The 27,401-nt window shown below is 46.1% G+C and overlaps 2 protein-coding genes across 2 annotated transcripts in view; one reads left to right on the forward strand and one right to left on the reverse strand.

Moving 5' to 3' along the window:
* The first annotated feature begins 343 nt into the window (after positions 1-343).
* On the forward strand, positions 344-12,358 carry Dusp4 (dual specificity phosphatase 4). Its single transcript, XM_051182268.1, has 4 exons — positions 344-1,236; positions 9,249-9,394; positions 10,327-10,546; positions 11,344-12,358. Exons 1-4 carry the CDS (start codon positions 810-812, stop codon positions 11,727-11,729), a joined length of 1,179 nt encoding a protein of 392 aa, XP_051038225.1. The 5' UTR covers positions 344-809; the 3' UTR covers positions 11,730-12,358.
* An 11,723-nt stretch (positions 12,359-24,081) lies between these two features.
* Tnks (tankyrase) overlaps positions 24,082-27,401 on the reverse strand; it is a 128,297-nt gene continuing 124,977 nt past the window's right edge. Inside the window, exons 26-27 of the mRNA XM_051182269.1 lie at positions 26,973-27,129; positions 24,082-24,762 (exon numbers count right to left, since the gene is read on the reverse strand). Coding sequence (XP_051038226.1) covers positions 24,676-24,762; positions 26,973-27,129 — 244 coding nt within the window. The 3' untranslated portion in view covers positions 24,082-24,675. The remainder of the gene's footprint in view (positions 24,763-26,972; positions 27,130-27,401) is intronic.

Below are 27,401 nucleotides of genomic sequence, written 5' to 3' on the forward strand. Positions count from 1 at the left end.
AGACCTCTAGCCTGAGAGCCCAGGCTTCGGTTAGGCCGGCGTTGCCACTCGCTGCCATCTCTGCGCGGACGCCGCGCTCGGGGGCCAAGGAAGGACAGGGAGACGCGCCGCAGCTCCATTCACAAAGTCCGGGAGCTGCCGGCTCGCGGGCGGGTCGGAGGCTGCCTCCTTTTTTCTCTAGGTCTCGCTTTTATGAATGGGCCTGGCAGCGAGCACCGAGCGCCCTGTTTACTCCTCTCTTTGTGACGTCGAGTTCCCGTGACTGGGTGCGAGGGGGCCGGCGCTCCATTCACGAGCTGGGGTGGGGGCGGGGCTGGGCGGGGAGCTCGCGCGGGGGGCGGGGCCTAGCGAGGTAGTAATGACTCTTCCCTCCCCAGGGAGAGCCGGCGAGCATTAATAAATCTCTAAGCCGAGGAGGAAACTCTGGCTGGGGCAGTGCGCGCGCGGCTCCGGCGGGGTGTTGCGTGGAACAGCGGCGCCCGAGCGGGTGGCGGCAGGAGCAGCCCAGCTAGCAAAACACAACTAGAGGCAACAAACCGAGGGGAGCCCTCTTCGTAAACACACTCCCCTCCTCGGCCACTTTACCCCTCGGGGGTCCCGTGCGCCTGCCTGCTTTGGAGCCGGAGAAGGCTCCGACTGCTATGTAACGTCGAGGCTGCGGGAGGAGGAAAGAGTGAGGGAAGAAGAAGAGGTTGGGGCTAAGTTTGCGGCCACTTCGATAGAGCCCTTGCCTGCTCCTTCCTGTAGCCTAGTTGGCCTAGGTGCCCTTGGTCTTCTCCAGCTCCCCTGCTGCTGCGCTTCCCGGCGAAATGGTGACGATGGAGGAGCTGCGGGAGATGGACTGCAGCGTGCTCAAAAGGCTGATGAACCGAGATGAGAACGGCGGCAGCGCGGGCGGCAGCCACGGCGCGCTGGGGCTGCTGAGCACCGGCAAGTGCCTGCTGCTGGACTGCAGACCATTCCTGGCTCACAGCGCGGGCTACATCCGAGGCTCGGTTAATGTGCGCTGCAACACCATCGTGAGGCGGAGGGCCAAGGGCTCGGTGAGCTTGGAGCAGATTCTACCCGCCGAAGAAGAAGTGCGCGCCCGCCTGCGCTCCGGCCTCTACTCGGCCGTCATCGTCTACGACGAGCGTAGCCCGCGCGCCGAAAGCCTTCGCGAGGACAGCACTGTGTCGCTGGTCGTGCAGGCACTGCGCCGCAACGCCGAACGCACGGACATCTGTCTGCTTAAAGGTAAACGTGGGCTCCCTGGCGCGAGCTGATACGGGTAGGTGTAAGGGACTTGGAGGTCTGCGCCCCGCTGGGTATGGGAAGAAGTACCCGAGTGACATCGGGCTGCGGGAGACCCCGTGCGTGTTAGTGCACGGGGTTGCTGTGGTTTTGAGGCCAAGTCTGTGGGGGGGGGCGGGAGGGCGAGCTGAAGGGTTTCTCCAGCCCACCTGCCAACCGTATACTTCCTAGAGTTATAGTGTTTCTTGACAAGAACGGTCCTGGCCTGGATGTTGGCTGCGATCCCTCTGCGGAGCCCAGCTTTGAGTGCTGAGAATGCATTCTGAAGTCCCACAGGGACAAGAGAGGCTTGTTGGTTCGGTGTGACCCCCGAGAACCCTGGAAAGGAATGAAGGAAAGTGAACGCCAAGGTGGGATCTGCCTCGAGAGTTCGCACACAGTCCTGCCTTTGGCAAATGCAGAGAGGAGAGTTGGGTTGCCGAGCTGGGGAGCGTTCTCATCTATCTTCCGCTGCCCCAACTCAGAGCTTTTCTGGGAAGCGCCAACTCTCCTGCCCTGGGCTCCTGGAGCAGGGAGACGAGTGCTGTATTGGGACACCAGGCAGAACCGCGCCTCCTCCCGCTAATCCGGGTAGCGGAGAATCACCACCTTTTGTTCACACACCATTCTCGACTCTGCTGGCGGCGCGTGCCTGGTCGAAGCGAACCCTGGCCTAAATAGGTGGCCGGAGAGAGAAGGTCTCAAATTTATAAGCCAGATTACCCCCCCCATCCAAAAAAAGGCCGCACACTGTTCCAGTTCCTGGAGAAAGGGACCCATGGCTCGCCGCACCTGCCAGCCCGGCGGCTGTGCCCGCCTCTGGCCGCGGAACCGGCTGCGAGCGCAGGGGCCGGGCGCCCCCTGCCGCGCTGCGCCCCAACCTCCGGCCGCCGCATTCCGCGCATTCTTTCGCGCGGGTCGGGTCTTCGCTTTTGAACCCGGGAGGTATTTCGGGTCTCCGCCTGCCAAGAGCCGCCCCTTTCCCTTTCGAGGCTCTTTGCCCCCTCTTGTACACTTGTCTTCCCGGAAGCTATCCGCAGTGAGGAAGGGAGGCTGGGGGAGAAACCTTTCCTCCGGTGCCCTCGGAAAAGCCCGGGGAAGCGGCTGGGTGCGGGCGAGCAGGGCTGGCTCTGCAGAACAGCGGGGGGCTTTGTTCTCTGCAGTTGTTTCCTGACCATTTGACCCGTCAGCTGCTGGGGGAAACGCTGCTGTTGACCTGAGGCTCAACTGCTAAGGCGATTTTGCTTACTTTCCTTTTACACGAGGGCCGCCTTTTGCTCCTCCAGGGGAGTCCTAGTCTTTCAGACTTCCTAAAACCTTTTAGGAGCTACTGCTGGGAAGACTCGTCCCGGATCTCGCCCCGGGTCAGGCGCAGGTCCTGTGACCTCCCCTCCGAGGGGTCCTACTTGGACCCCAGGTTGCACGTCTGTGCTATTGTTCCAGCCAGCCTGCTCTCCGAATCGAGATCGCGCGGGTGGGAAAGGTGAAATTGTATTGGGGTGGAAGTCCCCTGGGGAGCCCAGGCTGTGTTGGGTTCCCTCAGCCCTTGGATTGAGAAAGCCAGGGCGACACCTTCCTACTCTGTCTTCGGGAGCATATAAACCCCACGTGCAGTCAGGGATTGTTTTGTTTTTCTTCCTGGAAAAAATTCGTAGGGGACCGCCCTGGAGAGGCAGCTGCAGGCCTTCGTCCTGAGCCCTTAAGGCTTCCTTCCGGTCTGCAGGCCTGGCGCCTAGGGAGGGAAGCTTATTTTTAAGGTTAAATGTCATGGCTCCCAGCACCCTACCGGTCCTGATTGGCATCCGGAGGCCAAAGCAGTTCTGTAAATGCTTCAGGGCAAATGTTGACGTAAGACCAGGACAGGACAGGTGGCCTCTGGGCAAAATGACAGTCCCCTCCCTAATGGGTGGCCAGATAGATGCCTGACCTACAGAAAGACATTTCCTTCAAACATTGCTTGACTGATCTCTGCCTCCCATCTCCTTCCCTTGTCGTTTGGCTTTATTAGGCAGGGAAGATTACCTCAAAAGCCAAAGTCTTCTGGCCCTGGCCACAGGCCTGGACTGCTTTGTTTTCATCTGTTCAGGAACAGCTGCTACCCTAACTTTATTTACCACCACCCCTAGCCTGAAGTTAAGCATACTGCCCTTGGGAGCAAGAGGCTAAAACGAGGGTGGCGGAATGTTTGCTGCCCCTTGTTCTGTAGAGGTGGCAGAACATCTGTCTGCCAGCCATAGTTTCTGTGGATGACATACCCAGCCACGACCGAGTCCCCTTTCCTCCTCTCTGCTAGCTGTTGACTGGCCTTGGTAGAGAGGGTAGTAAGAAAATGTCTGCTGTAGGAAGGAACAGTCAAGGGGACTAACACCCCCCTCCCCCCCAGCCTGTGCCTGTCTGGAAGATAAAGCTTGGTGGTAGAGAATCATGGCTTAGAGACCTGGTAGGTTTGTTCTTGGCTGTTCAAGGCATAATTTGGCTCAGCTGGGTAATCAGGGCCTCCTGCTGGTCGAGCGAGGGGGCAGACAGTGAGCAAGAGGAAGAGAAAAATGGTAGGTGCCTGCCATCCTTGCGATGGTGAGACAAAAGAATGGTTTCAGAAATGATGTCCTTCCTGGCCTAAGCAATCCATCAATTTGTCATCGGCTACCCCCTCCCCCCCAACTAGTTGCCTTTAAAAGAAACGTTTTCCATTTTTTTGGTCTCACTTAAAAAGGATGATTGGTTACTTATTGTCTGTAGTTAACAGTGGATTTTCATAAGTAAGGGGTTCAAAAGCAGGAATTAAACCTCACTGAAGTATTGTTAGCTTTGTATATTTGCTGCTATTGATCAAGGTTTGCTACCAGTTAAGCAAAATCTTAATGTTTCCTTTTTTGCTAGTAAAAATCATGGGAAATACTTTAAAGTGGTGGCACATGCCTTTACTCTTAGCACTCAGGAGGTAGAGTCAGGCGGATCTCTGTGAATTCAAGGGCAGCCTGGTCAACAGAGTGAGTTCCAGGTCTGTTTCATAGAGAAACTCACTCCAAAAACTGAAAAAACCAAAAAAAAAAAAAAAAAAAAAACCCTTTAAGGCATTTTAGGGACAATTACTAACATTTTTAAGTTTTACAGATTTTTATCTCAGTATACATCTTTCAGATTCTTTCCCTCCATAAATGTTTGGGGTCTAGTTTTAGAAATGCCTGGTAGTTAAAAGACAGAAGAAATTTCTTATCCTAATGGCAATAGTTCTTTCCTGCCAGTATCCCTAATGTCACACATTAATATCTCCCCCCCCCCTCACACACACACACACACACCCAGATTTCAGCCTGGTGTGGTGGATGTCTATGATCTCAGTAACTAGGAGGCTAAGGCAGCTGGATTACAACTTGACTAGCCTGCTCCGCACACAGGACCTTTTTCTAACAGTTTCATCTTCCTTCTGTCTAGAATTTATCTTGTGACCTCAGTTCTTATTCAAACCTCATTGCAAAATTATCCAGGGGGCTCTTGTTTTGAATGCCTGGGCTAGTAGTCATCTAGACATCTTACTTTCCCCTCTTGGTTAAAACTCACCTGACCTTGGGTCTTTGATCTTGCCCTGACTTGAGTGGGGAGGGAAGGAAGGGGTTGGACCTCATCCAGGACTCTGCTGGTGCCTGCTGATCTCTTCTCTGTTCCTATCCCCAACTATCCCTGTGCCATCCCAGGGTATAGCTCAGGGGCTTGCCTGCATTTCCTACCTTCTATACCCAGAGGGAGAACAGTGGACTTTTTCTGTTTGTAAATATAACATAGTGTCCCAGAGGCAAAGATAGGGAATGTTAAAATTATAAAATTGATAGCAAGAAATCCAAGCCTTAATGACATTGTTACACCATTACAATGCAGACTAAAAAGGTAAAAGACAGGTCGGAGGCATCCATGGAGTTTCTCCTTGATCTTTAAGATTGTTGGAGCTTCTTATCTTATAGGAAAAGGTGGTCATTAAAGAGCCAAGAAATTCCTGTAGATACTCAGAACCTGAAAAACTGGATAGCTATTCTCCTTACTGAGAGAGACAGTTCCTGGCATAAGGAACATGGCCGGAAGACAAGTAACAGGCCAGCCTGCTGGCCATAGCAGATAGCATGGGAGGACAGGGAAGGACTTTGAGAAAGAGCTATCCCAGAAGCGAAGCCTTAGGGCATTTAGCTAGCTGCCTGGCCTGGGAAGGACAGGCTCTCTGACTCAAACCTACTTAGGTAGGGACAGTCCGATGACTGCTATTAAAGTGAGGTTCCCAAAGGCATCTGACCTTAAGACAACCTAGAGTTCCTCTCTGGGGCCATAGCATGACCCAGGCTCAGGTGGTATTCTGAATATTGATTGAAAGGATGATAGGGAAAAAGTGGCAGTCTCATTAAGATCCAAGGTCATAGTCTCCACCACAGCAACTCCCCTCTAGGAACCTTATTGTGGTGGTATTACCAGCACCTATCAGCTGGCCCTTACAAAGCACTTTCACATACATTATTTAGATATCCACTCCTGCATGGCCTGGTAGCCAACTGGAGTGGAGAATTTATGACTAGGATGCCCGGTGTTTGTAATTTATATATACTCTGAAATGCTTTGTTATGAGTATAAAAGAATTGGGAGGGTCATGGAGCTAACTGGGGATATATGTAGTTGCCTGCTTGCCCTGTGAAGGCCATGCCTAATTTTCCATTCCTGACTTACAGGTTGAAAGACAATAAGCAGGGGAATAAGTTCTTTATTATTTTTTCCCCTTAGTGCAAGGAACTCAGCTTGTTGTTTTACATGTGCTTAGTAGGCACTCAACCATTGAACTACAATCCCAGCCTTAAGGAAGTGTGTTCTCAAATAATTAAGGACTTAAATCTGTTAGGCTATTACATTCCATAGGATATAGGAAAAACAGGTAGAAAGTTGTTGGCATATGTTAGGACATTTTTATTTAGAAGATGCCCAGTGCTTTGGATATATCTAGACTGACAAGGTATATGGCATCATGCTTGGCTTCCATTTACTTGGACATGTGCAGGGAAAGCCTGGCCCTATTGTGTATGGTGGAATGAGTTTTTGATTGACCATATGGTACCTGTACAAAGATGGGGTTCGCTAAGAGGGCCTGATGGAAAGATCTTTTCAGGTAGCTTTGCCTACATACTGTAAGATGTAGCACTGCCCTGATGGATTACAGGTGTCTCATACCTGTAATCCCAGCACTTGGTGAGTGAGAAGTCTCAGGCAGGAAGATTGCCATGAGTTCGAGGCTAACCTGGACTACACAGTGGGACCCTGTCTCAATAAAACCAGGTATGTTAGGTTTTATAGCATGATCAAGAAGAGTTACATGTACCCTAGTGGACATTCCTCAAATTCACACACTTTAAAAACAAATGCAACACATTCTACTACTCAGTTTGCTTCTTTGAAGTGTGGGTCATGTCTTCTAATGCTCACTGGAGATTCCCGGGTCTGTGCAAGAGCAGAGGGCCGAGGGCTGGCAGCCATACTCTTTGGGATCTCTTTTGTGCGAGTGACAAGTCTTACAGCACACCTGGGGAAGTCAGGAGCATTTCCAAGGGAAAGGCCATGTGAATGGACAGAAAAGGTTCCTGATAAGTCTGGCATCAAGACTGCCTGGCCTGAGACCCCAGGTGGTTGGTTTCCTTATCTGTTAACACTGACACTCTTCATGTTTTCCTATGGGCCATTTGGCACATAGGAAGTACCTCCCATTTGGGGCATCTAGCTAGTTTTCAGTTCAGGTATCATCCAAAAGTCTCAACAGAGGCATGGCAGTGTAAGGCAAGGACTTAATGGTTTCCTCCTCCTTGTAAGCCAAGCTCACTTGTGCTTGCCCTTCTGCACAGCCCTCACTTTGTCCTCGAACAGCCACAGCTACCTATAGCCAGCAGCTCCTCTCCTAAGGTGCCTGTGCCAGGCAGGATAATCAGTTTGCCAGGAACTCCGTGCCAGAGGAGGTTAAGCAGTTCTTACGGACTAGGACCGGGAGGCTCAGAGGTTAGAACACGACAGTAGCAGGGTGCACAGTAGATGACACGGAAGGCTGAGATGTGACCTGTCTGCAGAGCCCATGTCCCTTGTGGATCTTCAGGCTGGCTGGACCCAGGCTGGCTGGGAAGGGTGGGGATGTTTCCTCAGGTGCTGTCTGTGGAGGGTCCCGCTATTCTGCTTTGGAATCTAGGTTCCAGTGGGCGCCCCATCATTTATTTATTTATTTGTTTGTTTATTTGTTTATTTTTGAGAAAGGTTTCTCTGTGGCTTTGGAGACTGTCCTGGAACTAGCTCTTGTAGATCAGGCTGGTCTCGAACTCACAGAGATCCACCTGCCTCTGCCTCCCGAGTGCTGGGATTAAAGCCGTGTGCCTCCAACACCCGGCCCCATCCTTTATTTTTAGGTGAACCTGGATGAACGATCCTGACTCCTGGGTGGGAAGCTTTTTGCTAGGAATCACTGGTAACTTCACTCTTACTTAAATGAATATACATAGGCAAAGAGATAGAAACTTGGAAGTCTTACAGAAGAAGTACACAGAAGGACAATTGGTCTTTATTGATGGAGGTGTTCATCCAGTCCGCTTTCCCTAATGGGGGCCATGGACCCCCATTGGCAGAGCCCAAAGGCCTATGGTGATAGACCTTTATTTTACCATCACCCCTCGGGTTCTCATCTTTAACCTTTTGGATTTGCTTTGAGAAAAAGGGTTTATGATGTGGGGGTGCCCTGCCCCTTGGGTACTGTGGCCTCTGAGGCCACAGACACATCCATAGCTGGCAGCACCAAGCATGCAGGCTCCCCACTCTGGAGGCTGGTCACTGTGACTCAGCAGGAAGAACTCTGACCACAGAGAGGGAGCGAGCAGAGGGCAAGCAAAGCCTCCTGTCAAAGAGGGAAAAAAAAAAAAAAAAAAAAAAAAAAAAAAAAGGATGCCCTGCTACTGAAACCCTTGTGATATGGCTAAGAGATTTCTCCTTTCTGTCAGAAGCAGCAGGAAGCAGTTTTCTAGGGTTGGAATTTAGGAGCCAAGCACTTGACTAACCAGTCACATGTCAGCCCTTTGCCAGTTACTGTCATCCAGCAAGTCCAGGCATAGGGCTAGCCACTTTTGATCACCTACCGTTTCAGCCAGTTGTATGGGTCTGTCCATGAGAGGTTAATCCTCGACATGTAGGCTCTGTCGAAGTGGTATAGTTCATGGGAGCTGCTCTCTGTCCCTCCTGGCTGTGTTGGTCCTGCAGGCCACTAGGGAATGAGAGCTGTTCTCTGTCCCTCCCTGTGGCTGCCCCCCAGGCTCTTATGGGACAACATCCAGCTATCTCAGACAACTGGTGCTATCTTTTTGTTACAAAACCCTTCCTTCCTTAGAAGATGAGTTGATAAACTTTTCAGGGATCATCCATACTCAGGTCAGAAAATCCTTTCTTGCCCCTAACCTTTGTGGCCGAAGGGGTTTGTGTATGGAAGCCGGTTTTCCTCGTGTTTGTGGCCCTGTTGGCAGAGACAGTGAAGTTGGTATCTGCTCTAACTCAGACTCTGAAGGGTGTTGTGGTGTCCACCCCTCCCCCCACCCCACTCCCATTTCTTCCCATATCTGAGAAAGGCCTGGCACTGGTCATAACAGATGGGAGCCCTCAGCAGGCCAAGGACACAACTGGCTGGCTTCTGAAGTGCTCATGGGTCCCTCATGGCATGTGGTACACTAGAAAGTCCCTCTGGCATTGTTGTACATCTTCCTTTGTGTATTTTTATCTGAAATAGAAGCTGTAACGAAGTCCCCAGCATCCTTCCATCCTCCATTCTGTCCTCTGACCAAACAAATCTGAGACATGCTCCACAATTTTATCTGTAGACCCACAGCGCCACTTAGTGGCACACACCGACCCAACAGCTCTCCTTGTCCCTTGCTTCCTACTGGTTGGCTGGTTCCACCTACCCAAACCACTCTTCTCCTTTGCAGGTGGCTACGAGAGGTTTTCCTCTGAGTACCCAGAATTCTGCTCTAAAACCAAGACCCTGGCAGCCATCCCACCACCTGTGCCCCCCAGTGCCACGGAGTCCTTGGACCTGGGCTGCAGCTCTTGTGGGACCCCACTGCACGACCAGGTAGGTGTAGTAGTATCCTGGGCAGAGTTCAAGTCAGGTAGTGCAGGCCTCAAACACAGCTCCTTCATTTGAAGACAGCGTGGTGAACCTCAAGTATCATGGTGGGATTTTAGGACAGGTGTATTTATTGCTAGGAATCCTTTCTTCTGTCTCTCTTATTATCTCTAGTTAAGGGACAACAAAAACAAAAACAAAATTTACAAAGCTACTTCTGGCTTAGCCTCTATTTTGTTTTGAGACAGGGGTCTGCCTTTGTAGCCCAGGCTACCCTTGAACTTGTTAGTCTACCTCAGATCCCTGGCACTGGAATTACAGGCATGTGCAGGACTTGGGATAATTGCTAGGCTCCTATGACAGCCAGGCTCTCCCTCACTTCCCAGCAGACTTTGAGTTCCAGCCATGTTCCCAAAAAAGTCAAGCCCATGCCCACCCACCTTTCCAGTCAGATGGCCTGGGGATGAAGTCAGAGTCCACCATTTCTGCCCATAGATCTTAATCACATGTTTAGGATATCATGCCTGCCATGATCTCTCTCTTGTCTGAGACATCTCCCGTTTGGGTTAATTGTAGACATGGCAGACTTTTTAAACATCCCCACATGACACACACACATAATTCAATAATTCATTAGCAGGGTAAACTTCTGGCGTGGCTGAGTGTGCCACACGGTCATTGTGCTGCCTCCGTTGTCATGGGAGGCTGGGTGGTACCCAGGAGACCTGATAATACCTTGCCTCTGCCCCTTGGAGTCCCATTGACCCCAAGCCGGGAAGGAGGAGCCAGAAAAGCTTTACCCATCAGGTTTCCTTTGTAGGCCCTAGGAAGCCCATTGGGCTGTCTTACTGTCTCTAGAGATTCAGTACATCAGCCCTTGTCCTGGTTGCCGGACACTCATGTTTTACTGGGGGTCTTTGTGTTTCTTTTCGGTGTAGGGGGGTCCTGTGGAGATCCTCCCTTTCCTCTACCTCGGCAGTGCCTACCATGCTGCCCGTAGGGACATGCTTGACGCCCTGGGGATCACGGCCTTGCTCAATGTCTCCTCGGACTGCCCCAACCACTTTGAAGGACATTACCAGTACAAGTGCATCCCAGTAGAAGATAACCACAAGGCTGACATCAGCTCCTGGTTCATGGAAGCCATCGAGTACATTGGTAGGCTGCCTACCCTCTCTCAGGGTAGTGAGGGGCACCCCGGGGCACTGCAGGTGGGAGATTCAGTTATTATTTGCAGGCTAGAACTCCTCTTGTATTGCTTACATTGCTATGACCAAATACTTGGAAAAAGCTACTTCAGGGGGGGAATTGATGCAATCCATCACCGTGAGGATGGCCTGGTACCAGGAGTATGAAGCAGTTGTAACACACCTGCCGTTGGGGAGTACAGAGAGCTTAGGAAGTAGGGCAAAGTTATCAGACCTTAAGACCTGCCCCTAGTTATTAACCCATTTAATTCTCCAGCGTGGCCGCCTTTCCATAAGGCTTCACAGCCTTCCCAAACAGTTCAACCAGCAACACTGAGTACATGAACCTGTGGGATTCTAATAAAAATGACCACCCTTCAAGGGGGACTTGTGTGCCCTGGGAATTGGAAGCCGTTACCCATGCCTGGCTACAGCACCACCTTGTATGGTTTCACATGTGTACAAAGACTTATGTGTGGAGAGGAAGAAGAAAGTAGATTTGAGCCACTGTTCTCTTTGGTCTAACTGGCTCTACGTGTGTTTTCCCTGGGTGTGTACTTTAAAAATACTTTGTTGTTAAGTCTGGGAAATACTGGAGTTAGGTCCTCAATGTAGCAGGGCTGTCCTGTTCCGTGGGTGTGCCCCTCATCCACCTATGTATCTCGACTTCCCCACCCACCACTGTGTCCTGGCTTCTGCCACATGCACTGGTGGTGGTGGGTGCCCGACGTCTCCCAAGGGCCCTAATCGTGTCCCACTCTGCTTCAGATGCAGTGAAGGACTGCCGAGGCCGAGTGCTGGTTCACTGCCAGGCGGGCATCTCCAGATCAGCCACCATCTGCCTAGCCTACTTGATGATGAAGAAACGTGTGCGGCTAGAGGAGGCTTTCGAGTTCGTCAAGCAGCGCAGAAGCATCATCTCGCCCAACTTCAGCTTCATGGGGCAGTTGCTGCAGTTCGAGTCTCAGGTGCTCACCACATCCTGCGCTGCTGAGGCTGCTAGCCCTTCTGGGCCCCTGCGGGAGAGGGGAAAGACCACGCCCACCCCCACCTCACAGTTTGTCTTCAGCTTCCCCGTGTCTGTGGGTGTGCACTCGGCCCCCAGTAGCCTGCCGTACTTGCACAGCCCTATTACCACGTCCCCCAGCTGTTAGGGCTGGTCTCTGAACACCAAGTCCAGGCTTGGCCCCCAGCCAGGGATGTACAAGCCACATACTGGCAGCAAGTAGGAACTGACCAGTGGGGGGGGCAGGTGACCATGTTCCACCCCCATCCATTTCTCTCTGGCTAACCACAGAGCCAGCTAGAATGGCAATAACGACTTTGAATACACCTTAATAGCAAACAAACAAAACACTCCAACCTAGAGCAATAACGGCAGCATCTGCGGCCAGGGAAGACAGGTTTATGTGTCCGTTTTATTTTGCAGGTAGAAAGGTAGAAATTTACCTCATTTTTTTTTTTTTTTAAAGCAGTAAGGCTTGAAGTTATGAAATCCAGAGATCCTGGCAAGTGTGTTCAATCAATTTTATTAAGTGGTGAGGGAAAGAGGAGAAAACAAGTTTGCTGGAAGTGCCTGGCTGAACAAGCGTTCTTCTATTTACAGGAATTTTGTTCTAGATACATCCAGGCCACAGTATTCACTTCTAATTAGTCACCAACTGGATAATTATGCTTAATGAATATTGGAGAACTTCAGGATGTATGAACAGGAGCCTGTGCCGTAGATTTAGAATGTTTTTCTGTTGGTCACAGTAGAGCACAGGAACACACAGGTGTGCTAGCAGCGAGGAAGGGAGTGGTTTTTTGGGGTTGCCATCTAGCAGCAGGCTGGGTGACAAACAAGCAAGAAAAGGCCTGTGGTTGGTCACTCTTACAGGTGGCCCCTGAGCGCAGTGCTCCAGCCATGCACGCTTTTCTCCAGTGAACCATTTGGTGGTAGCTAGAGCGTTCTTGCAACTTGCCCAGGAGTTGGATATGGTCTGTGATAAATGCCATATTTTAAGAGGTGCTCCTGGAAACGTGGGTGCATTTCAGATTCTCCTATAGCAAATCACTTGACAAGGCCCAGTTCACTAAAGATGACTGAAAAATAAATTATTTTGTAAGTTGAAGTGTACCATTCTCTTTGGTAAATTGGAGTTGTCAGTTTTAGGAATTTACTTGAAGTATACCAAGAAATTCTTGTTGCTAAATCCCTGTGGTAGAGTGAATACTTTGAAAGGCCCTCTATTTAATAAAAAAGATGGGTGTCTGCCGTGACTTGGAGCTCCTTCAAGTATAGGAAGTGGGGAGCACCAGTGGGGTGGGAGCTGGCTGCTGGCTCTTGTGAAGGGCATCCTGGGTGACTTGGCCATTTGGGGTTCCGGTTGGGCTAAGGCCACTTATAAGGAGCCTTTCCAAGAGGAGGAATGGCTTTGGAGGAATAAGTGTTTTCTGTGGGGAAGGCTTGGGATGGGGTGGGGGAGGGGACATGTTCCGTCTGTAGTTCTGGGTGGGGAACATTATTGTGGAGTGCCAGATAAGTCACTGCAGGCTTGTTGGGAATGAGTGTTTTTCCCCTTTGAGAACCTGGATCTCCCTGAGCATTCCTGATCATATATAAATAACTGAAAGCCTCCATGTCACAATCACGGTGGAATGCTCTTTCCTCATCCAACACCCCAGATACCCTGGGTTCATTACATTTCTTTCCGTGAACTGTGAACCTGTGCTGGCATGACTTGTATTGGTGGCCCTTGTCAAACTCTGCCTTTGAGTGAGTCCAGAGTCCTCGCATCCTGTTTTTAGAAAAAGGAGGGGGCCCTGCTCCCCTGACTCTGCTGCTTTGCTGAAGGCATGAAGGGGCTGAACTCCCAGATGGTGGACCCTCGCTGGATGGGCCTACATCTTCCCCTGCTTCCTGGTAGCTGCTTCACATTTGCTGAAGAATTAGATGAGTTTTGTAGCTAGACAAGTCTTGGGTTCCAAGAAAGTAAGGGCTTCTGGGGGGCAGATAAATAGCCTTTAGAGGACTTCTCTTTTTATATGAGTATGTTTGCCAAATGTGTCCTAGTTCCCAGACTGGATCCCAACCACATGGGCAGTGGGAGCTCCAGATGTCTGTCCCCTGCTTCCTAATTCAAGCCTTCTATGACAATGTCAAGAGGCTATATATAAAGTCATTTTCTTTGTACTTGATAACAGCATGAGACCCAAAACTCTTAGAAAGAAAATAGGACATTGGTTTGATGGGGGGGGGGGGGGAAAGAGGGGGACCTAAAAAACAGCTATTCTCTCTCCAGAAGCCTCTTTGATGGCTTGGAATAGCTCTAATGAAGACCCTGTCCTAGGGTCATTCCAAATGGTTAGTTTCAAAAACAGCATCCTGTCCATGAACTGATTGCTAGTGTTGAAACAGTTTTGGGTGGCAAAAGCCATTGAATATTTGTCAGAATGAGGAACACTCCCAGTTCTCCCCAGGAATCTTGTTTCATCCGTGTGTGTGTGGGGGGGGGGGAGGGGGGGCAGCGGGAAGGTTGAACACAGGTGAGCAGTAACAGCTGCTGTCAGCGTCATTCTCCCCTGCTACCTGTGCTTGGCTTTCAGCAAGGTTAGGGAAGCCATGAGAAGTGATTTAGAGCCCTTGGAAAAGTGGCAAGAGGGAGGGAAGACTGGGATTTAATCCCAAGGCTGTGGACATGAAACCTGTGGGAATGATAGTTGATACTGGTTGTCTATCACAGTCACCTGGGCAACCCTTAAAATCCTCATATCCGTGTGACCCTTGACCAAGTAAACTAGGACTCATGTGGGTGGGATCCAGACACCAATATGTTATAATGTTCCTAGGTGCTTTTGGTGTGCAGCCAAGTTTTGGGGATGCCATTGCTTCTGGATGGTGAAACAAATTCCCATGGAGGTGAAACAGGAGCTACATCAGGGCCTTGTTACTGGGTCAGTGTGGTCCCACTATCCACAGCTGGCTGAGGGATGAGGTGGTTTCTTTTGGGGAGCCCGAGTGGGAGCTAACCTGTGGATCATTGTGAGTGGGCTCAATGTAGTGTCTGGGTGTTGATCTATTTCCTTAAACTTTGTCTCCATCAAGAAAGGTGGAGAGTCTGTGTCTGTTTTGAAACCCTCCTTTCAGTGCCCCTCCTGTTCCTTAGAGTTCATGAATCATCCAAGAGACTTCAGAAAGATAACAATGCAATACTTGTAACTTGTGTAAATAGCCCCATCTTTCTGAGTGGTGTCATTTCTACATTTGATATGCCTGTATTTCTGTAGGATGTACATAGTTTAGGGGATTTTTGTTTTTTAGAAGTCAAACATGTCTGTTTTTATTTATTGCTTGAAGAGATCATTTGAAGATAAAATAAATACATTTTCAACCATTTTTTGCTTTTGTGGACTCTCACTGGGACACATCCTGCTGTTAGAACTTGGGAGGGGAAGAAGGACCTGGGACCTCAAGCAATCATGCGAGACCAGCTGGGGAAAGCAGGGTTCTGAGAGGCGAGAGAGCTGGTTACTAGCAGAAAGAGCCCATGGGTATAGAGTGTTTCTCCTGCAAGGAGGTGACCATAAAGAGGGTTCAATGATGAGGCCTTTGTTAGCATCAAAACACAGCAAAGAGGGCTGACTGTAATAGAAGAATGTATAAGGGATTACTACACAAGGAGGCCCAGGGTCTGAGATAAGAATCAGACAACTGTACTGGTTTCACAGTTAGGACTATGGAAATAGGCAATTAGGTTTCAAGGCTAAGTTGAAATAAATAAGCTAATGTCTATGTAAAGCATGGTGCTGGAAGACAGAAGATCACACACACACACACACTATGTATATGTATGTGTATTATCAGATTCCATTGGTATGGCTTTCCCAAATTGCAAACTAAATAGTGAAAATACTTTCCCACTGTCTCAAAATTCTGAAAACAGTCAAACAAGATTTAACTACAAGACTGAAAAAAATTAAGTACCTTTCTTATACAGAAATGCCAAGTGAAGCAAACTTAAGAAAAAATAAGATCAATTTTACGATTTAAAGATAAAATGCCTACAATAAGCTGTTAGTAACAGGCAAGAGGTAATTTGTAGGAAACAGCATCTACTATGTTCATAGGAAAGGAGCTAGTAACAATTTACGATTTAAAGATAAAATGCCTACAATAAGCTGTTAGTAACAGGCAAGAGGTAATTTGTAGGAAACAGCATCTACTATGTTCATAGGAAAGGAGCTAGTAACAATGTGTAAAGTAACAATCTATCAACAGGACTTGGGGAGAACATATTTCCTTCAGAGGAATAAATAGAAACAAAAGTAACTCCAGGGAGGCAATGAAGTCTCAAGTCTGTTTTCTCTGCTGAGCTCACAGTACACCCAATGGCCCCCATCTTCGTCCCTGTGAGAGGAACTGGCTGGATTACCCAACCTAGGCCTCTTAGTATCTATTTCATGAACCTTAAAGATCTTCATTTATATGACCTCCTTAATGGGGTGGGGGATATTGCAAACTTTGTGGTGCAACAAGAGAAACGTTGGCTTTGAGGCAGAGGGAATGTTCCTGGATGGTGGAAAAGATGTCCTGGGGCTGTCCAGTTGGAAAGGGAACTCCTGGGGAAGAGACGGTTGGTAGGGAGGGAATAGATATATAGGTAAAAATTCTGATCAAGGGCTTAGAGACAAGGCAAAAAGGTCAGTTTCTCCAGTATTGCTATGAAGAGAGCCTTTAGTGCCTGAGTGCTTGTTGCCTAAAGGGTGCCCCCTATCCCCAGGATCCAGAGTGCAGGCAGTATGAGGTCTCCTGTGGAGAAGCCCACCTAGCCAGATAAAGCTCCACAAGCCCAGTGACCTGAGGTCTCTGGACCCCAAGGGCAGGAAAGAACCAACTCCACAACTGTTCAACACAACTGACCTAACTGCTGTAACACTGCATGCAGTAAGAGCTATACACTGAGAAGAAACATCTCGAACAAGAACACTAAAACAGCTAATGCACCATGCTTAGGGTGCATATCTGACTTTCTTCTGACCTTTCAGTTCATCAGCATTCTGCTCATCCATAAAACCAAAACACCGTACGTTCTCTTGAGTAAGTCAAGTAATTGCTGCTTTGAGCTTCTCCAGTCTTTAAACTCAGTAATTGATGTGGATAACATCCAGTGAATGGCGTGCTTCAAAAGCCACCATGGTCACATAAGAGCTCATGGAGACTTCAGTGTGCCTCTTTAAACCTGCACCTACCCAGTCAGCCCTCTCCCATCTTCCAATGATTCTTTCCTGTGATGGAGTGGGTCAGGATCCCTGCAGCACCCCAGTCTCAGGGAACTCCTTAGAACACTTGACCTATCACAATGGAGTTGTCTGAAGACACTCTAAATGTTTGTATCATCGTATCACATTATACAACACTATCACACGCAAGTACAACCATTAAACAACCTTTGCAGGCATTTAACAGAGAAGCAGAAGCAAATAGTATTAACAGAATTTGCCTTGGGATTCTGAGACTTCAGTGTATAATACACCCTGATTTCCTCCATGTTCAGCCTCTCCATAGCTCACAGTCCTGACTCACACTAGTTTCCTCATACTTGATGCTTTGTTTATATGCAGAATTAAAGTAAAGCCGATTGGCTGGCCCTTCTGTATAAATCAGTCCTATGCTAGGTGAAGAATGTCAAGAATCTTAATAAATCTAACTGAAACAAAACCAACATGCTCCACAGCCATCAACTTAGCTGAAGCAGTTGTAACTTTTGTTACTGCCAATAGATGTGTGTGTTCCTCTGGCATGTGTTAATGATTATAACATTAGAGGCGTGAAGCAGGCCAATGATAAAGGTTTATAAACACTGTAAGTGGAACATGCTGGCTTCAACCTGACACACTGGGGCACAACCACTAAGCACTGTAGGCAACAGCAGTTAAAAAAAATTCACACTGGGGTATTACAAAGTGCCTTCCTAGATTGTAATCAGGTGTAAGGTCAACCCCTAGCCCATCACACCCCCCTCTTGAATTTGGTGGTGAAGAAAGTGCTTCATGAGGGGTTGGGAAGGCTTTGAGGACTCAGATGCTCAAGCTATGCCCAGTGTGGCAATCTCCTCCTGTTGCCTGCAGATTCAGATGTAGAACTCTCAGCTCCTTTAACAGTACCATGCTTCCCACCATGACAATGGGCTAAACTACTGAAACTATAAGGCAGCCCTAACTAAATGTTTTCCTTTGTAAGTGTGGCCATGGTGTCTATTTACAGCAACAAAACCCCTAACTAAAACAGAAGCCAACCTCAAGTGTTGGTCTCTGCCTTTTACTTTGAGGCAGGGTCTCTTGTTTTGTCCCAGTCTCTCTGGGAGCGCTGGTATTACAGACACTTCTACTGCTTTTACAGGGGCTCTGGGGGTTAGCAATCAGGGCCTCACAACAGCCCAGCAAGTGCCTTATTCACCGAGTCACCCCTGTCCTCTGGTCCTCTGTCCTAGAAAATGATTTATGCCTCCCTCCCCATTTCTGTCAAGCCACCACATTCAGTGGGCCAAACTATAAAAGCATGTGTCCTGAGCTGCTGAAATCCCAAGCTGCTCCTTTATGTTGCACTTCCACTGGTGAATGGTTCTGATCACCTCTACTCTCTAAATAGGAACCCAAAGAACAGTGTCTCAGGGAGCTGTGAACATTTTGAACCTGATCTTCATGACGCCGATGATACAACATAGCAGCACTGGCTGTTTAATTCCTATATCTACTAAATGTCACGTATAATCAGGGCCCAGCATTCAGCAGCATACACTTAGGCTCTGCAGTGGAAGGTATTCTGAGATACATACTATTTTTGCCATGTTACCTTCAAGTTTAACTGAAATGGGGATTAACAAGATTTTCAGGGTTGTTTGATTAATGACAATACACAGGGCATGAAGAGAAACAAATGGCAAACAACAACCCCAACAAACAAACAAACCTCTCCCTCCCCTCACCCCAACAAAACAAACCAGAAAGCAAAATTTCTAGATTTTAACTACCAGGTCATGACCACTCAGAGCCTGACCCCTAGTGGCCCATGCCACCATTCACAAATGGCCAATCTCAAGGGAAAGAACTGTTGTAAAATTTCCCACCAAGTAAGAAGTGTCTGTGTCCATCTGGATACGGACCCCACACAAATGGCCCTAAGACCCAGTAACTTTGCCTTACACAAGCACTTCCACACACTCCCTCAGCGGACAGTTCCTATTGCTTCTTTGCAGCATTTCAATAAATCCCTCTTCTGCTCGTGCCCTTGGTGAACTCTTCAACTGCCTTTCAAAAGTCACTCTGCACACCTTCCAGGTTCAGGGTGACTGGAGTGCTCCCAAGCACTTACTGTATGTTTTGGACTGACAACCTGTCTGGTGAAGAAGTCATGGGTGCACATCTAGCTTCAGATTTGCTACCTAAAGATCACTAGCTGGAGAAAAGACCACTGCTGAGAGAAGGAAAAGCTCTTTGCTTCTTGGGAACATGGTGGGTAGGTGATACCATGCAAACCGGACTGTCCTTAAACTTGTGTTCCTCCTGCCTCAGCATCCTAGTACTGGGACTGCAGGTTAGCATACCATGCTTAGCTGTGTGAGATAGTTGAGTTGAACCACTCTCCAACCCTCCTGGCTGGGAGGGCCTATGACACTGAAGACCATGGCTCTCTGTTTAAAAGGTCTACCGGAAGTTTCTCCTGCTATTGCTGTGTCTGTAGCTCCCTGTGGGCTTACAGATCTTTTGGTATTTTTATAGCTACATGTGGGTGCGCAGGTAGTAAGGAACTTCAAGCTGGGATCTCACTAGGAAGAGGGAAGGAGAATTGTTACATGAATTTTGACAGTTTTAGGTCAGCTGTGCTGCAGGTAGTTAAGTCAACATGAACAACACAGGACAAAAAAGAAACACAAGCTGAATGCTATACACAGAATGTACTTTCAAATTTTTTTTTTTTATTGAATAGTAATCAGTTACAAGTACTGTAAGTTAGACATTAAGCCAAAGCACAATTACAGGTTAAATATAATCACAGGGATGTTTCAAACAGAAACCCAACATGTAGGCTGGTTAAGTTCCTTGATGCCTCTTTTAAAAATAAGTAGAAGGTAGAGAGAGAGGGAACAAAGATCTTCCATTTCAGGTGGAAGCTATAAAGACCAGAGAATTTACATGCTGAGGGCATCCTTTTGTGATCAAACTGCTAGGGCTATAGGCTTAAAAAAAAACTACAAATAAAACAAAAATCTAAACTATTCAGTCAAAATCTGAATTTCAGATAAGTTAATGAACATTTTAAAAAATGCACAGATATGTCAAATATTGCATGAAATATACTTGAGCTAAAAATCTGCCTGAAATTCAAAATCTAACTGGGCATCTTGAATTTTGTCTGACAAGCCTACAAATGGACAAATGCAAAAACAGAACAAGGTTGGGTGTTACACAGAGACTAAAATCAAAAGAACACTAACAACCAACCAAAAGGGCCACTACACTGGTTATTTACACAGACCAACATCACAGTAAGAAAATACAATTGTGACTCCAAATGCTGTTGCCAGAAACACTCTAGACTTCCTCAAAGCTGGTTTAGTATGTTTTTGACAGATTCTGTCCATCACAGTACCTTTTTAGTTGTGTAGGTATCAAAGACCACAAAGATAAGATGGGCACAAACCCCCTGGAGCAGATGCAGGTACTATACACATAAGAAGGGTTAAGTGTCTGTGTATGGAATACATTTATTATACAGCAAGGTTACTTTCTAGGTCTATGCTACTAGCTTCAAAACTTTCAGTTCCTTCTTTTCTTCTACTGTGGCATTTTCTAGTTTTTCTTCCTGCACACTGGGAGGGGTGCAGAGATACTGTTACCAAATTTGAGCTAACAAAGGCCGCTCAGGCTCAAGTGAGAAGGGTAAACAAACCAATTCTAGAAGATGAGAAAAAAAAAAAAAATCTTTGAAAGGACATGGAAGGGGGAGGAGGTATGAAGTGTATGGCGGAAGAAAGGGCGAAAGAATGAAGGGTCAAAATGCAACTCTTTCTATGGTGTGACTGTTGCCTCAATTTGCAGAATTCTGATAGAAGTGGGAAACTGGTCACACCATGGGCATACTGGATCTTACAGAGTCTATAAAGTTTTCACTTCCTACAGGTTTTGAGTTTAACATATCATAGTGTATACTTTAAAATTATTAAAAAGCAACTTCCACACTACTCAAAACTCCACATGGTACCATATACTACGAAACCCCACACAAGTCTACAGATCTGGAAATCCATTTAATGTTCTTTCAAACCAGAAGACTTGGAGGCTGAGAAACTTCACATGGAAGAAACTGGAATTGATTGGTTCCATCAGCTCCATTGTGTGTGGAATATTACTTACAAAGTACACCTCCATAAAACACACTCACCAGGTATGAACTACAGAGACATGCCCACTCACTGATACATTTCAAGTACTAAGAAATGGACTCATGTTTCACTGCTAGGATACAAAAGGTTAAAACGTTTCTGCCATGGATAAGGCTTTCTTAAGAAAAAAAATTCGATTATCTGTTAACTGCAGAATGCATAAATTGGCTGAAGCCTCACTTTCAGGGTGGTATTTAAAAACATTCTTTATGTGCTAGATATAGCTAGCAATAGTTTAAATATTACTTTCACAATTACTCTTATTTCTTTTTCATTTTTGACACCAAATACCAGTCTTTAATTTCTGATGCATGAAAACATATTTTAATGCAATGTTTGAATATTTGCTGAATGCCTTTAAAATCTTTAGCTATATGCAACAGGAAACATAGTAAGAAAGCTGTCTCACAAACAAGATCTGGGTATAAGGGCTCGGGGACAGGACAGGGAGGAGATGTGCTTAAAAACACCTAAGGCCATTTAGAGGACTCCAAACAATGATGTTTAAAAGAGCGGGAACAATGTCTAATTACCTTTCATGCAACTAGGAATATACTGAAATAGAGGAAAACCTAGATAATTTACTGATTCTAATGCTGTTTTCTTGCATTAACCAAAATATTATTGTTTGTAATAATATCTAAGATAGTGAGACGTTAGCATATGTTAATTAGCTTGTCATATTCAAGTACTTCTCAACATGTTTCAAATGCACTTTGCTATTCTGACAGCAAAGAGAAATGAATATAGTAACACAACACTCAGAGGAGCACCAGGGCTTCCAGGTGAGGTTAGTGGTGTTACTCTGCTACCCTGCCTGGATTTCTAACCACCAAGAAGGGAAAGGAAAGTAGGAATCCTGGTTGTACAGCTATTATTCTGCATAGAATTAAAACGCTAGGTTCTGTGCTGCCATTTGTTAGCAAACTGGCAGAATCTTTTGAGCAGAAAGTGGATGAGGACTAAACCCAGTTCTGGCTTTGATACGAAATTACAGATAGCTGGATTCCTTCTGTAAGACCCAATATGAAGAAAGGAAGAGGGTGAAAGGGGCCAAGCACAGGGGTGACTTCTGACACTGGGGTAGCAATCTGGAGAGCAGCAGAAGTAGAGAAGGAGAAAGTGTGCAGAGCACTTCATTTATGCCTGAGTTGAGTGTCAAGCTGGCTAGAGCCGGTACCTGGGCCATAAGGTCTCTAGGAAAGCCCTTGGAAGAGAGGCTCAGAGATGCTTGGCTTCTTGGCAGCTCTGTGGGGAAGGAAGCTGAGGAGTCCCAAACCTGCAGTGGTTCTAAATAATGCACACACACAAACTAAACACATTTCAGTCGAATGCCATGCTTTTATATTCCAGAGGGCTCTTCACATTGCTATACAAGGAAACTCTTTTGCCAACTTGAATATACTCACGATGCCTTTGGTTTTCAAGTTCTGAGAATATCTATTAGCTCTGGTGACCCACTCTTTTTAAACAGATCATATATGTGCATTCTGTCATATATGACTAATCAAGAGATCACAAGCACTGCAAAAGTCTTCCTAAACAGTGACTTTACTTGGCACACAGGACGTCAGACACATAGCACTGGTGGTTTAGCAAACCACGGTTAACTTCTCAAGGTAAGTTAATCTAGTTTAGTGTGATGGAGAAGATACAGCATAACCACAGTCAGACAGTGGTTCATCTTGTAATGAAGCTGTAAAGTCTCCATGTTTATACCACTCCTTTACTTAACTCAAGTCACTGCTGTGCTTAGCATTTTAAACTAGTTCAGGAGGGGGAAAATAACACATACATTGTAGCTACTACAACTATACAGATGACACTTTAACCTTTGTTAACAGTGGGGGGGGGAGGGAGAAAGCTCTCTAAGCCAACATCAAATTTTGAAGCTTTAAATGGAACCCTAGTTGCTATTAAACACATATGGAACCCCAGTTGTTATTAAACACATAGCCCAAAACACAATCACCCAGCTCAGGCCACTGAACTTCAATAGAAGTGAAAACTGAGGCAAATTCTTGATTTAATTTGAGAAGCCCATGCAAGCTGTAACTATAAAATTCACCCTAGATTGGATGCCTAGTTCTAGCACTGGGCCTAAGCTAATAAAAATTAAATTAAAAAAAAAAAAAGAAAGAAAGAAAAAGAAATGTGTATTTTGAGAGCCAGGGAAATGAAGGCAGTCACAGCTTAATACACTTACATTAAAAAAAAAAGTGGGGGGAAAAAAGAACCAAAAAAACCAGTTTTCAGGACTTCCGGTTGAAACAGGTGAGTGTGTCACATCATTTTCCCTCTATGTTAACATGACTTTTGCTTCAAAGCTGCATGGACAGATGTGCAATATGAACCTAAGTAAAACAAAGCGTTCAATTCAATAGTCAGGTCCACAGGACATCAGAAGGAAGCATGGTTCTGCTCAATATCATGCGTACTTGGCCAATGCCATTATAACAAGCAGTACTTTCACAGGGACATTTCTGTCAGTGGCATTTAAAAAAATAAGTCAAAGAGCCTTTGGTTTCAATTGTTGTTATCCTTGTCTAACTATATTAAGACCTTTGAAGAAATGGTTCAACCATTTGAAGCATACTACTCAAATAAAGACCAAAGCTGGAGTAAACAAAAAGTCCTTGCATTTGTACGTAATTGTTACTTAGGGGTTGAATCCTGGCTTTCTAAGCTAATAAAGAGAGTAAAATGCTGGGGACCCTAATGGAGAATGACAGGTCCCTGACTATGGAAGCAGAGGGTGATGTTAGGGGTGACAAATCTGGAGGTTTAGATTAACTGAAGTGTTTCCTGGGATATCCCTGGGTTTGCCTGGCTGCAGTCAAAGTCCTGCATCCCCCTCTTAATGGGGTCCTCCATCACAGCCTGCTAGTCATTCACCAGAAAGAAGTCATTACCCCCCCCCCCCATCTTAGACCTCTCCCAGGCAACACTCTTTTGGTATCCACAGCATGGTCCAGTGAAACCCATAGACAGCAAAGAGCACAGAGAGAAATCTGTAGCTTTCCTTTTAAAATGGACCAGTTTATAAAAGGAGACTAAAATTGATGCTTTCCCTTTATGTTCACAAGAAGCAGAGATACAAAAATCTAGGCTACAAGTTCTGGTTGCATTGCTAAGGACGGACTTTAGTCAGTGTGACTGTGTGCAAAATATCCCAGGAAGACTGGCTCATTTTCAAAGTAACAGCAACAACAACAACAACAACAACAACAACAACAACAACAACAAGTATCAACAATGCATGTTTGGCAAAATTAAAAAATGAGCCTGTCATATGTGTCATATATCTGCTGTCTATCTGCTATATAGGTGCCAAACACAACAAAGAAAATGTAGTGTGTGAATACCCTCTTTTTCCGTTTCTATGTCTCAAGCAAAAAGCATCCTGCTTTAGACATGTGAGCGTAGGAAAATGAGCTGGAGACAAGTTCAAGGCTGCCCAGTACACATTTCCTCAGAGAGAACAGTGGCAGGTGAGTGTGCTCGCTCATCCACTCTTATTTATCACCACTCTAGTGATGTTTTATAAAAGACAAGCAGCTTAGTTCTTGGCTGTTGGCTTTAGAGATTATTGGATTTTTTTTGTATGTGTGTTGGAAGCAATCCACTGTAATCCAGTTGCAGGTTTGACTCCCTCCGGCTTTCACCAGGGCAGTCACTAGGTCTTCTGCTCTGCGGCAGTTGCCGTCTGTGAAGGGGCTTCCGGCTTCATGATCTGGTAGGTGATGAGATACTCTGGGTAGGCCTGGAAGGTCGAGAAGGCAAACAAATCAGAAAGTGTGGCAGTTGAGCCACACTTGCTCAGAGGTTGGGCTACATAAACACGCATGAATCCCACCATCCTTAAAAGTATCTGTACAGTCTTTCATCTTACTACAGTATTTTCTTCCCACCTTCCATAAGCCAGCATTGTACATATCATTTCAGTAAAACAGACAAAACCTCGGTAGCAACCAATAACCAGAGAACATCTCTCTTCATACCTGATCTAGGGTGTCAAAGAGAAACACACAGATATTCCTCTTCTCCCCAACCCAAGTGCTGGGAAGTGAGTTCAGGGCCTGTACATGGAGGCAAGTGCTCTGCCGTGGAGACACAAACTGGTCGCTCCTGATATTTTAACTCTAATCATGTCATAATCAAAGCCAATTTTCTTTTCAGGTATACATTAATTTTAGTATCCTTTCAGCCCTTAAAGAAATCCCATCCATAATATCCCCCGACTAAAGCAGTCATGTGCTTGAAAATGTTAGGCATTTATAAGAATCAAGTGTGATTTAATAAGTGGGAGAACAGATTAGGAAACTTCCTAAACTCAGGAAAAACTGTTGATGGAAAATGATGCAGAGAGCAGATACAGCAGATCCTGCAGTTGACGTGACCCTACTCAGAGAGGCCCAGCTGTCACAGAAAACACCACCAGCATTTCATCTCATCAAGGCACTTCAACCTTTTCCTCAAAAGAATTTGTTTCATCATTCTTGAAAATGCCTTTAGGAGGAGGTTGTAAGTTACCAAGTTAGTTAGGGTCTCTTGTATGCCTCCCTGTCTGCTTTCCAGGCTACAATGCCCCTGTCTCATCCACCTGTCCCTAATGAGTGATGTAAATTTTGATTAGCTGGTCAAGGCACTTACTTCCCTCTTTCCTCAGTGGGTAATTAGTGCCTCTGGTCCTTGTAGCTTTACAAGAAGCATGCAAATACTCTTCTCATGGAAATTACCCTCTGCATTCAGCATCCATTTTTGCTTGAGCTAATGTTTACCAGGATGGTTTTCAAGTTGGAACTTTTCCAGCTCCAAGCATTCCTCCCACTTCTATTTATGGAGTTCTATCACGACCCAGGAAATTCCCCTTTTCACTCACCCATCAGAAAAAAAGTAATGAATCCTTATTTATTGTTTCCCAAATTCAGTGCTGTATTTAATTTGGTATGCAGATTTCTCAGACTTGGTCAAAGGATGCTTCCTCAATGGCCTTTAGCTCCCTGTGCTATCCTCCACATTTTCCTTTCTGAGCATGTCATTATTTTCTGGTATAACAAGTTATTTCAAATTTACCTTCTGCCTATTCTGTTCCAAGCCTGGTTCCTTCTAGCCAGGAATGGTTTAAGGGATTGGGCTCAAGCTTTTCATTGCTATCGGGGTGCCTTTGCTTTCAGTAGAGTTAAAACATATATACATGTGCTTGTATTTAAAGATAGACCTAAATATACATATATGCACAAACATTTATATATCTATTTATACATTTGTTAGAAACCACTAATTCCTATTAATGAATGCAACTTCAGTACATTCATGTGCTTTTTAAACTTTCCTGTCATTCCATATGACATACCCTTCCCAAAAGTTAATACATCTAAGCATTTACTCTCTTGCTCAATCCTGAAATATACCTAACACAGTTTTGATATTTTACCCATATTACATAAACAAACTTAATAAAAAGGAGGTCAAGAGTTTTTTGCAATTCTTCCCCAACTATACATGCTACTCTGTTCAAGACAGCACACAGAAAAATATATTATTTTTATACGTTATCTGCATGTATTTATTTTTTTCTCCTACAGGCTATTTATGACTTTTAACTAAGATTAGAAAAACTGACTTTTGCATTCAGACAAATTGGGTGACATTCAGTGCTGGGAGTTGAGGGCTGGTTTGAAACTCTAGAATGTTTATTTATGTACACATGCATTTCTCTATATATACATTTCCATTTTTTTCCAATTTCATTTTGGAGCCTCAAGAGGGTGGCAGAATTAAATACACTGTAGCCTTGTGTGTCTCAAGGCTGACAGGCTATGATCAGAATAATAAGGGAAGTTCAAGCAACTAGCTTATGGCAAGCAGATCCACTCAAAGGTATGCTGTGCCCACAACTGAAGATGCTGTCTTCAATAGAGCTTAGGGTGGCTCAATGACTTGCTCATGCTGATTTGATGAGTAACGTACCTGTTCTCCTCTGTAGATGACATACTCGGCATATGCTAGCCCATTGACACTTGGTCTGCCAATGACTGAGTGATGCCCTGGAGGAGCGTGGGCCATTTTCATGGTGCTGAATTGCAGAAAGGACTTCCCAAGGGTCACTCTACAGAAAAGCATTTGTCTAAGGAAAAATAAAACAACACTTCAAGTCTAACTGTTAGGGTTATTAGTATTTTCAAAAAAGAAAAAGTCACATAATGCAAGCTAATTTAATGCTATTCTCAAGTCTCAAGTTGTGTGTAGGAATGGGATAAAATTTGATATACTGATTTACTATCTAACAATTATCAGGCGAGCAACAGTTTAAGGCAGTTTTGGAGTGGTATAGGAATCTAGCAGAGAAAATGCCTGGCACAAGCTGTGCCAAGCACAAAAAGACACACTATTGAAAGC

Source organism: Phodopus roborovskii, unplaced genomic scaffold, assembly GCF_943737965.1.
Source record: "Phodopus roborovskii unplaced genomic scaffold, PHOROB, whole genome shotgun sequence".
NCBI lineage: Eukaryota > Metazoa > Chordata > Mammalia > Rodentia > Cricetidae > Phodopus > Phodopus roborovskii.